The sequence below is a fragment of the Sapajus apella genome, unplaced genomic scaffold, assembly GCF_009761245.1.
Source record: "Sapajus apella isolate SASKATOON/1434 unplaced genomic scaffold, GSC_monkey_1.0 scaffold174, whole genome shotgun sequence".
In the NCBI taxonomy this organism is placed as follows: Eukaryota; Metazoa; Chordata; class Mammalia; order Primates; family Cebidae; genus Sapajus; species Sapajus apella.
The window spans coordinates 301,447-312,959 of record NW_022437114.1 but is presented as its reverse complement, the minus strand read 5'-3'; the positions used below and the strand labels follow the sequence as shown (position 1 = coordinate 312,959).

General features: G+C 42.9%; 1 protein-coding gene and 1 long non-coding RNA gene across 2 annotated transcripts in view; one reads left to right on the top strand and one right to left on the bottom strand.

Moving 5' to 3' along the window:
* Positions 1-8,203, bottom strand: part of ISY1 (ISY1 splicing factor homolog) — a 34,113-nt gene extending 25,910 nt beyond the window's left edge. The window contains exons 1-5 of the mRNA XM_032267945.1: positions 7,987-8,203; positions 6,309-6,331; positions 5,702-5,753; positions 4,357-4,422; positions 4,137-4,179 (exon numbers count right to left, since the gene is read on the bottom strand). Of these exons, the coding sequence (XP_032123836.1) occupies positions 4,137-4,179; positions 4,357-4,422; positions 5,702-5,753; positions 6,309-6,331; positions 7,987-7,989 (187 nt within the window). The 5' untranslated portion in view covers positions 7,990-8,203. The remainder of the gene's footprint in view (positions 1-4,136; positions 4,180-4,356; positions 4,423-5,701; positions 5,754-6,308; positions 6,332-7,986) is intronic.
* The window catches only part of LOC116542805, a 13,549-nt gene continuing 4,285 nt past the window's right edge, over positions 2,250-11,513 (top strand). Inside the window, exon 1 of the long non-coding RNA XR_004265357.1 lies at positions 2,250-2,333. This is a non-coding gene — a long non-coding RNA (uncharacterized LOC116542805). The remainder of the gene's footprint in view (positions 2,334-11,513) is intronic.

Below are 11,513 nucleotides of genomic sequence, written 5' to 3'. Positions count from 1 at the left end.
AAAAAAAAAAAAAAAAAAAAAAGAAGAAGAAGAAGAAGAAAAAAAAAGAAATTATGAGGGATTTTCTACATTACAATAAAGAGAGTTTTATTTGTTACTTTCTAATCTGTATGCCTTTTATTTCCTTACTTTACCGCACTGGCTAGGATTTCTAGCATCATGCTGAATATGAGTGGTAAGAATTGGTGTCTTTGCCTTGTTCCAGATCTTAGGAGGAAAGCATTCAATCCTTCACCACTAAACAGTTTATTGGCTGTGGGTTTCTTGTTGGAAGTGCTTTATCAGGGCTGGGCATGGTGGCTCATGCCTGTAATCCCAGCACTGTGGGAGGCCACGGCAGGTGGATCATCTGAGGTTGAGGGCTTGAGACCAGTCTGACCAACATGGTGAAAACTGTCTCTACTCAAAATACAAAAATTAGCAAGGTGTGGTGGTTGGCACTTGTAATCCCAGCTACTCAGGAGGCTGAGGCAGGAAAATGGCTTGAACCAGGGAAGCAGAGGTTGCACGGAGCCAAGATCATGCCATTGCACTCCAGTGTGGGCAACAAGAGCAAAACTCCATCTCAATAAAAAAAATAAAAAATAAAAAAAAGTGACCAGGCGCAGTGGGTCACCCCTGTAATCCCAGCACTTTGGGAGGCCGAGGCAGGCAGATGACGAGGTCAAGAGATCAAGACCATGGTGAAACCCCATCTCTATAAAAAATAAATAAAAAAGAGTGCTTTATCAGGGTAAAAAGTTCCCTTTCATTCTGTTTGCTGAATTCTTTTTTTCTTTTTTTTAGAGATGGGGTTTCACCATGTTGGTCAGGCTGGTCTCGAACTCCTGACCTCAGGTGATCCGCCCACCTCAGCCAGCCTCCCAAAGTGCTGATATTACAGGTGTGAGCCACCAGTCCTGGCTTGCTGAATTGTTATCATGAGTAACCATCAAATTTTGTCAAATGCTTTTTCTGCATCTACTTAGATCATCATACAGTTTTTCTTCTTTAGAATGACATAATGAATTAACTTATATTTGAATGCTAATCAACTATGGTTTAGAAATCCTACTTAGTTGTGACGTATTATCCTTTTTACATATTGCTAGGTTTGATGTGCTAGTATTTTATTAAAGATTTCTGTCTATATTCATAGGAAATATTGGTCTGTAGTTATTTCTCATAATATCTTTTTCTGATTTTAGCATCAGAGTAATGCTGATACTAAAAGTCATAAAATCAGTTAAAAAGTGTTCCCTTGGCTGGGCACGGTGGCTCACGCCTGTAATCCCAGCACTTTGGGAGGCCGAAGCGGGTGGATCACGAGGTCAAGAGATCGAGACCATCCTGGTCAACATGGTGAAACCCCGTCTCAACTAAAAATACAAAAAATTAGCTGGGCATGGTGGCACGTGCCTGTGGTCCCAGCTACTCAGGAGGCTGAGGCAGGAGAATTGCCTGAACCCAGGAGGCGGAGGTTACGGTGAGCAGAGATCGCGCCATTGCACTCCAGCCTGGGTAACAAGAGTGAAACTCCGTCTCAAAAAAAAAAAAAAAAAAAAAAAAAAGTGTTCCCTCTTCTTCCATTTTCTTGAGGAAACTAAGCAGAGTTGGTATTACTTCTCCCTTAAATATTTAGTAGAACTGACCAGTGAAGCCATCTGGGCCCAGAATTTTCTTTGTAGGAAGGTTTTTAGAAGTGAATTCAATTTCTTTCTTTTTTTTTTTTTTTAAATTGAGATGGAGTCTCACTCTGTCTCCCAGGCTAGAGTGCAGGAGCCCAATCTCGGCTCACTGCAACCTCTGTCTCCTGGGTTAAAGTGATTCTCTTGCCTCAGTCTCCCAAGTAGCTGGGATTACAGGTATGTGTCATTATACCTGGCTAATTTCTGTATTTTTAGCCGACATGGGGTTTCACCGTGTTGGCCAGGCTGGTCTTGAACTCCTTACCTCAAGTGATCCACCCACCTCAGCCTCCCAAAGGGCTGGGATTACAGGCATGAGCCATGGTGCTCAGCCTCAATTTCTTTAACAGAAACAGGACTACTCAGGTTTACCTTTTCTTCTTGAACTTTGTCCCTAAACAGTAGAATTACTGACACTGTGGTTTATTCAGGATAATTATTTGTAGGATGCTTACCACATCCCTGGTCTCTACCCACCATATGCCAGTAGCACCCCTCCAGTTGAGACAATCAAAAATTTCTTCAGACACTGCTAAATGTCATGAGGAGGGTGGCAGAGGGAAGGCCCCTGGTTAACCTGGTTAAGAACCACTTCTCAGCCAAGCACAGTGGCTCATACCTGTAATCCCAGCATTTTGGGAGGCCGAGGTGGGTGGATCACCTGAGGTCAGGAGTTTAAGACCAGCCTGTCCAACATGGTAAAACCCCATCTCTACTAAAAAAATACAAAAATTAGCCAGGCATGATGGAAGTTGCCTGTAATCCCAGCTAGTCTAGAGGCTGAGGCAGGAGAATTGCTTGAACCAGGGAGGTAGAGGTTGCAGTGAGCCAAGATTGTGCCACTTCACTCCAGCCTGGGTGACAGAGCAAGATTGTCTCAAAAAAAAAAAAGAACCATTTCTCTTAAGTGAGCTTCGACTGGTGGGTTTGTGTCTTATAAGGAATTGACCTATTTCAACTAAGTTGCCAAATTTATGGGCATAAAATTGTCTGCAATATTTCCTTATCATCCTTTTAATATCTGTAGAGTCTGCAGTAATGTTCCCAATTTAGTTCCTAATATTCTTAATTTGTGTACATTTTTTCTTGGTCAGTATCACTAGAAGTTTATCAATTTTCTTGATCTTTTCAAAGAACCAGCTGTTGGTTTATTTTCTCTATTCATCTTGTTTTCAATGTTTTTGATTTCTTACTTTTACTGTTTCCTTCCTTCTCCTTGCTTTGGGTTTAATTTGCTCTTCTTTTCTAATCTGACAAGGTAGAAGTTTGGATCACCAATTTGAAACTTTCTTAATTTTCTATTATTTCAGTGCTATACATTTTTTTCTTTCTTTCTTTCTTTTTTTTTTTTTTTTTTTTGTGACAGAGTCTTCCTCTGTTGCCAGGCTGGAGTGCAGTGGTGTGATCTTGGCTCACTGCAACCTCTGCCTCCTGGGTTTAAGTGATTCTCGTGCCTCAGCCTCCCGATTAGCTGGGATTACAGGCACACGCCACCACACCCAGCTAATTTTTATATTTTATTTTTTTTTTTTTTTTTTGAGATAGAGTTTCACTCATGTTACCCAGGCTGGAGTGCAATGGCGCGACCTCGGCTCACCGCAACCTCCGCCTCCTGGGTTCAGGCAATTCTCCTGCCTCAGCCTCCTGAGTAGCTGGGATTACAGGCACACGCCACCATGCCCAGCTAATTTTTTGTATTTTTAGTAGAGACGGGGTTTCACCATGTTGACCAGGATGGTCTCGATCTCTTGACCTCGTGATCCACCCGCCTCGGCCTCCCAAAGTGCTGGGATTACAGGCTGGAGCCACCGCGCCCGGCCAATTTTTATAGAGACAGGGTTTCACCATGTTGGCCAGGATGGTCTCTATCTCTTGACCTCACGATCTACCTGCCTCTAGCAATGGCCTCCCAAAGTGCTAGAATTATAGGCATGAGCCACCACACCCGGCCAGTGCTATACATTTTTATCTAAGTGCTATATCCCATAAATATTTTCATTCCCTAAATTTTGACATATATTTTCACTGTAATTAAATTCAAAATATCTTCTAACTTCCTTGTTGTTTCCTCTTAGACACATGAGTTATTTACAATGGTGGTGTTTAATTTCCAGATATTTAGGGATTTTTCAGATATGAATCTCTTGTTATAATCAGAGAAAATAATTCGTATAATTTCAAATATTTTAAATTTGCTCACATTTGTTCTGCAGCCCAGAATATGTTTTATTTTGGTGAATGTTCCATATGCTCTTAAAAAAAAACCATGTATTCTTTTTTGTTAGGTAGAGTGTTGTGAGTAGATCTTTCAACTAGATCAAACTGACTGATCATATTGATCAGCTCTTCTATGTCCTTACTGATTTACTGTCTACTTGTTCTATTGATTATTGTGAGAAGAGTGTTGAATTCCTCAAGTCTAATTGTGGATTTGAGAAACAACCACTTTAAAGGAACAAGTTTGCTTACCATTCTGAATCTGAGCCACCTTTTTAGAGATCTCTCCAATGATCTATTTAAAAAAAAGTAATACATTTTAATGATTTTTGAATATGTTAGAAAGCACAGAAAACTATAATTCAAAATTGGTATTTAAAAATACTTAGACTTTTGGTTTAACAGTCATTTAGATAATAAGAAGAAATAAGACTTGTTACTTCTACTGAAATCAGATTTACCCAGAACACACCTGTCGTCTCCATTTCTCAGCTTTGGGCAGCTCAGTACATTCTGAGGCCAGAAACGGTCTTCGTTCCTAAGGAGAAAAAAATAACACATTGCCATTAGACTACTTACAAGTTTCATCCTAACATTCACAACTGATTTAGGCCTTAAGCCTAAATTATCTAATGGCCTAAATACAGTTGAAGTTTTCTTTCCAGATGATCCTCATCAAGCCTTAAACCTCATTCTACAATCTCTCCTTAAGAAAAACATTCATTGCATTGTATTTAGTACTGGAAACAACTTAATTGTCCTGCAACATAGAGACAGCTAAGCTAGGTTCCATCTATTTCATGGCATATTTATATTACCTTAAGAAACAATGTCTATCAGTGTTTAAAATAAACATACATAAATATGAGTGTATATATATATGTGTGTATATAATCTTTTTAAAAAAAACAAAAAAAATTCAAAGAATAGTATCATTATCTCTAATCTGGCTGTCTCTAAGAGATGAAATCATTTACTGGTTTCAGCTTACAGCTGTTCTCCACATCATACCCCACTCCCTATTATTCAGTATTAGAGCTGGAGTAATAAAGGACCCAGCCATTGTAACACAGAAGAAACGGAAAAACAAGCAGCCAGATCCATCACCCTGCCTCAGCTATGGGGAGGTACTGGAATTCAAGTGTACAGACTCTCAAGAGTGTCAGCAAGTACAGACAAGAAATAGGAACATTTGCAGTTTGAAGTCTGTCCAGCTGGAGTGCAGTGGCATGATCTCAGCTCACTGCATCCTCAGTCTCCAGGGCTCCAGTGATTCTTCTACCTCAGCCTACTGAGTAGCTAGGATTACAGGTGCCCACCACCATGCCCAGCTAATTTTTGAATTTTTAGTACAGATGGGGTTTCACCATGTTGGCCAGGATGGTCTCAAACTCCTGATCTCAAGTGATCCACTCCCCTCAGCCTCCCAAATGTTGGGATTACAGGCGTGAGCCACTGCACTCAGCTTTTTTTTTTTTTTGGAGACAGGTTCTCACTCTGTCACCCAGGCTGGAGTACAGTGGCATAATCATGGCTCACTGTAACGTAAGACTCCTGCATTCAAGCAATCCTCCTGCCTCAGCCTCCCCAGTAGCTGGGACTACAGGCAGGTACCACCATGCCTGGCTAGGCTAATCTTGGTATTTTTTGTAAAGAAGGGGTTTTGCCATGTTACCCAGACTGGTCTCAAACTCCTACACTCAAGTGATCCACCCACCTCAGCCTCCCAAAGTACCAGGGTTACAGGCATGAGTCACTGTACCCATTCTGCATTTATTCTTGATACTTTACAGTTCATGAGGAAGATTTACACGAACCTTCACTTTTCCTTCTTCCAGCTGAGCCTGGCGAAATCTTGCTAAGGCCGTCCTACCAGGGATATAAGGGACTCCATTAGATCCTGCTTACACAGACTTCTCATTACCCATGTTCCTGGATAGGGTAGATCTGCTTATGACCATATTTAATGTCATTCACATATATAGCAATTAAGAAACCACAGTGTAGTTAGGAATTCCTAGGAGTAGGGTTTATGATGCAATTTGTATTCCTGAACACCCAATTATCTATTTTACTTACACTACACATAAGGACTGTGGCAAACTCTACTTATTAGACCACTGTGATGAGCAATACATCCAGGTGTTAAAAGACTAACATCATGGTGTTCTCTAGCTGTCACTCTCACAACCCCTGCACCAACCAGAGGTGAACAAATGTACATCCTGTGTAAGTTCTGGAAACTGTGAGAAAACACAAAAGGAGAAAACAAATGGACAAATATGGGAATGCTATTTTTAACATATGTAGAGAAAGAAACAGCTTCTCAAAAGGCTCAGATTAAAAAAAGAGGAAATACAAAAAGAGTTACATGGTGGTTATTTAGTTACAAAAAATGTACAGCCAAAAACAGTTGATACTTACATGGCCTTTTCTGCATTTCGGGCCTGGAAGGAGAGAAAAGGGAAGAAAAATGCCCATGTTTAAAATACATCTTTTTCTTTCCATTTACTTTTTAGTGAAAAGTTTTACAAGGATATAGTCACAAGCAAATCACCTGAACTACTGTATGAACAACAGTAAACAACAAAAATCAAAAGATGTCCCAATCCTATGACCTGCTGCTCTTTGCTCTACTTAAAGTCTTTACTCCTCCACTGACCCTAACACCTTGTATCTGGCTAACTTCCATTATTCTTCCTTCAAATTTTACTTGTGTTAGGACCACCCAGAACAACAATTCTGTGACCCCTCCTTCCCAGTTAGGCTGGTGTCCTCTATCAGGGATTATACTTACTGTGACACTTAACACTCAGCATTACAATTTTCTGTTCCCTGCCAGTGGTATTTGGGGAAAATAAGTCTGAAGACTGCCTTTTGTAAAGTGAGTTTTATGTAAGTGCTGTCACACTAAATGTTAACTCAATTATCCCCAAAATACAGTGTCTGGCAGAGAACGAGTTTTCTGGGTTGCAGTTTAGGTAGAAAGAGTCCTGGCTAAGTCAGGGACTTACAATCCCAGTTCTTCTACTTACCATCTCTGAGAAGTAGTCTCTCTATACCTCAGTTTCCCCATCTTTACAACAGAGATCACACTTCATCTCAGAGGTGTCAGGATATCTTCATAAGATATATACACCAGGCATGCAGCTTATAAACACTCAGCAAAAGTGAGTTCAATTTAAATCTCCTTTGAGACTCTCCCCTTGAACTGACACATGAACAAACCTGACCAATGCTTGGTAGATAGGCAAACACGGCAGTAATTTGGGACATATCTTCTCACAAAAAGGGCTACTTCTACTTCACTGGTTTCTCTTTTTCTTGGGAGCGTGTCCTCATCAATCTACAAAGGCTTCCAATATATCTCCTATAACCTAACCATGACGTCCCGTGTTTCTTATAGGGGCTTCACTCAATGAAAATAATACAGTAGCCAATATTATAGTAGCCAATCATCATATTTGTACCGGCACTGGATGCATTCTCACATTTACACGTCGTAAATGCTTCTTGAAGAAATGAAGAAACCAACAAATGACGCCAGACCACAAAGATCACACCCTCATAGAACATTTCTTGTCTATGCCATTCATTTATTCAATAGTTACTGAACATCTGCAACGACTCTGTGTTAGACATTAAGGAAGCAATAATGAAAAGACCCTACCCTCGAGATGTCTGTATATTATGGAGCGACTGAGAACGGACATAAATGAAATAATCCCAGAAACATATGGTCACAACTGCTCTTAATCTTCTCTGTGGTATTTAGGACAAACAGCCGACCACACACTATATGCACCGTAACTCGGAGCGGGCCCTAGCGCCTCTCTGTATCTCAATTTCCCTCTTGATAACGTAAAGAGCTTCACTGGGATTAAGACACGGTCCAGGTTGGTAACGCGGCTCCCGGGGTTCCAGTTTTCCAATTTCTGACAGCTAAGCGAGGCAGGAAGAGAATCCCTTCGTTACACCAAGTAACCTGAAGCCCTCCGCATTGCAACTCTGAGCCCCTAGGCCATGAGCGACCCAGGCGGCTGGATGCCCCCATGGCCTGCCCATCTATCCACTCGCTCCCTCACCCGCCCACTCCACTCACCATGTTGTCGCTAAGGGCGCCGTCCTGGAGCCCCGCGACCCCTGTCCAAGAAACTCCACAGGCCCAGACGAAGCCGACGCTCAAAAGAACTTAAGATTTTAACTGCCCACAGAGACTGATGTTTTGTCGGGAACGTAAAATGAGACCGGAAGTGAAAGGCAGATCCGGCTAAAGGTTGGGCGAGACATTGGCAGCGCACTCTGACAGGCAGTCTTCCGGTAGCGCCAGCACGCGTTACCATCACACGCGTACGAGAGTGGGCGGGGCAAAGTTGCGCTTGCGCAATGGGACTATTTTCGGACTTCTTCCGGACTGCGGGTCTTGCTCTTCAAACGAGCGATACAAAATGTTTTGCGTTCACTATTGGCACTGCGGGGGCAGGCGGCGCTGGGCGCGGTTGTGTGGAAGGCTGAGTTATTGCCGCTACTTTAATTCCACTGGCATCCTTCTTGATTCTTCTGTGAGAGCAAATATTCCCTTTTGGAAATTACTCGACCTCATCTCTGTCTGCGACGAGGGATCTACGGCCCCAACAGCTCCGGCAGTGGGCGCTGGAGTGTGCGTCCTGCAGGAATTAAAGCTGGCTGGGCTTCGTAAACTCCTTCACGTTTCCCTGTTACTTCTTAGGGCCTTGTTTACTTTTTCTCAGCTCAGCTGTAATCGTGGGGCCTTTCAGAGCTAGACAGTGGTTGAGGTCATCCCCTTTTAAAATAAAAATTTAAGTTTCAGACAAAAAGTGCCACTTACTTGGCAGAGGAGGGTGGTTGAGAAGTGCGGTCACTGTGTCCTAGCCACATTGCTGGGACCCGAAGATCCTTAGACAAGGACCAGGAAGACAAGAGATGTCCCTGGTAGGAAAGGTTCTGATGGTTACTCCCGCATGGTGTCAGCAATGAGAGCTGTGGTGTGGAATTCAGTTGAGGACCCGCAGCAAATTCAGTTACAGCCGCTTTCCCCTTTAAAACATGGTGCTTCAGCTGCAGGTACTCCCTCCACCACGGGACCTAACTAGTGATGGGCACCCTGGCAGCAGCCAGAAGGCACAAGCCAGAGAGAAGCAGCTGACATGTAGTTCAGGGTCAGAAAGAACAGGGAAAGTACTTAACAATAGTCACCAGAATCTCATGTCTGCAATGTTACAATGTTTTAAGTGGGCATATGACCACCCCACTACAGACCCCATCTTCCCACCTGTCTGGTTTATGATTTATAAATAATGGCTAATGAGAATCGAGTCAAAGAGCTGTGTGTCACTTAGATGAAGTCATGACAAAAATATACATCCCTTGCCCTTTCCCTTCTCTGCTGATGTCCATGGATCAGCCAACCTGAGTTTAGAAATGAAAGTATTGTGAAGATGCCAGAGTCCCCCCTCCCAGCTCTGGAACACTGAGCTCTGTAAAAAGAGAAAAATAAAAACATGTCTTGTTAAGGCCTCTGCATTTAGGGGGTCTTTTGTTCAAGCAGCTTAACTTTTTTTTTTTTTTTTTTTTTTAGACAGAGTCTCCTTTGTTGCCCAGGCTAGAGTGCAGTGGAGTGATCCGGCTCACCACAGCCTCAACTTCCCAGGTTCAAGCGATTCTCCTGCCTCAGCCTCCCTAGTAGCTGGGACTACAGGCACGTGCCACCATGCCCAGCTAATTTTTGTATTTTTAGTAGAGATGGGTTTTCACTATGTTGGTCAGGCTGGTCTTGAACTCCTGACCTCGTGATCCGCCTGCCTCAGCCTCCCAAAGTGCTGAGATTACAGGTGTGAGTCACTGTGCCTGGCCTCAAGCAGCTTAACTTTTACCTTAAATATCTGATCTCAAGCAGTGTCATTCCTCACTCAAATGAGGCCTTCTCAACATGTCCATACAACCTTTATCCATTAAATCTCCGACTCTAGGATGCAGAGATCACATACTAATGGGATTCAAGAGGTGTTACCTATGTTGTCCTAGCATCTGCTCTCCCTACCCACTTACCTCAGTTCCATTTGGGGAGCCCTCTGGTTGTAGGGAACTGCATCCCTGGCTTTAAGTGTGGATCAAGTGCTAGATTAAGCTAATCCATCCATCCCATCTCCCTAGGCATGGTGACCGGTGGGCTTAAGACCCAAGCTGACCTAGTCAGAATGAGTCTTGAGATCTGCTTGCAATGCTGAAGAAAATACATCTTTCGAGATGTCAGACAAAAGGTAATACCAACTGTCAGCCACTTCAGAGCTCAGGAGACAAGATTTAGTGTTTGGTGACATCATTGGGTAGATGAGAATAAGGCCTTGCCTCCAGTCCACAATTAAATCTTCAGTTATGTGAAGATTTATGTAAAATTCTTTAGGGTTGCAACCAATAAAAGTCAGACCTATCTTGCCAGTCTGCTAAACGGCCTTCCTTTCTCTGCTCACACTGATTCTGCCTTTATTCATGCCTCTCCTTTTGCCTGCAGTACCCCTTCCTTTATGCCGTTGACACTTGACTAATCTGACTGGTTGATGCCTACTTCCCATTTGAGACAGTTTAGACATCCAGGATTCATAACCTGGTTTCACCACTTACTAGCTCTGTGGCCTTAGATGACTTACTCAACCAGTGTAATTTTTCTTCTGCCATGAAACTGGCGTGATAGTGCTGTGGAGACTTAAATAAATTCTTTTGCCCCCATTGGGGTTGTGAAACTATCTCCACTATAACAGGATATACTGCAGAGACTCTTTCATTTCTTTCACCCGAGACCCTCCCCCAAACCCCTAGCTAACATTCCTGCTCACTGGATTAGCAGGACCCTTGGTGCTAATGGTCCTAGGGTTAATATTTGGACCATGCCTTTTAAACACATTCCTCAAATTTATCCAGGAAGGAATAGACTAGGTCAAATTGATGGTTCTGAGATCCAAATATGGGCCCTTGTGTCAAAAAGAGGAAACCTATTAAAGATTTAATACATGTTAAAAGAACAGGGGGGAATGTGATATTGTGCCAGAATTGCTAGCCTTTGCTTACCGGTAATAACTAAAATAAGCAGCCCAGGATAACTAAGATCTGTGTGTAAACAAATGCTTATCTTGACTTCTGTAAACCACTGAAGTAACAAACAGAATGACAAAAGTCCCCTGGCCCTTGGAATGTCCGGAGACCCCCACCCTGGTCTCTGCCCAGGAGGTGAATTACAGAATCCCGTGGCCCTTGGAATGTCCGGAGACCCCCACCCTCGTCTCTGCCCAGGAGGTGAATTACAGAATCCCCTGGCCCTTGGAATGTTTGAAACCTTTTCATCCCCATCCCCGCTCCTCACCCCCACTCCCAAGGTGGTTTTTCAGGTATAAAAAGTCTTGGCACCCTCCTTTCGACGCCACAGGTTGGAGAGACGTGAGTCCTCTGTGGTCGCCGGCATAATAAATGACCAAATGACCCTGCAATCTGGCATACTTTTGTCTTGGTGCTAACTTTCTACGCTCAGTCCAGTACAACAGTGCTTACCTTTCTGTTCTCATTTTTCCTCTTGCATGATACGTAGACAGAGCTGTTTTTTTTTTTTTTTTTTTT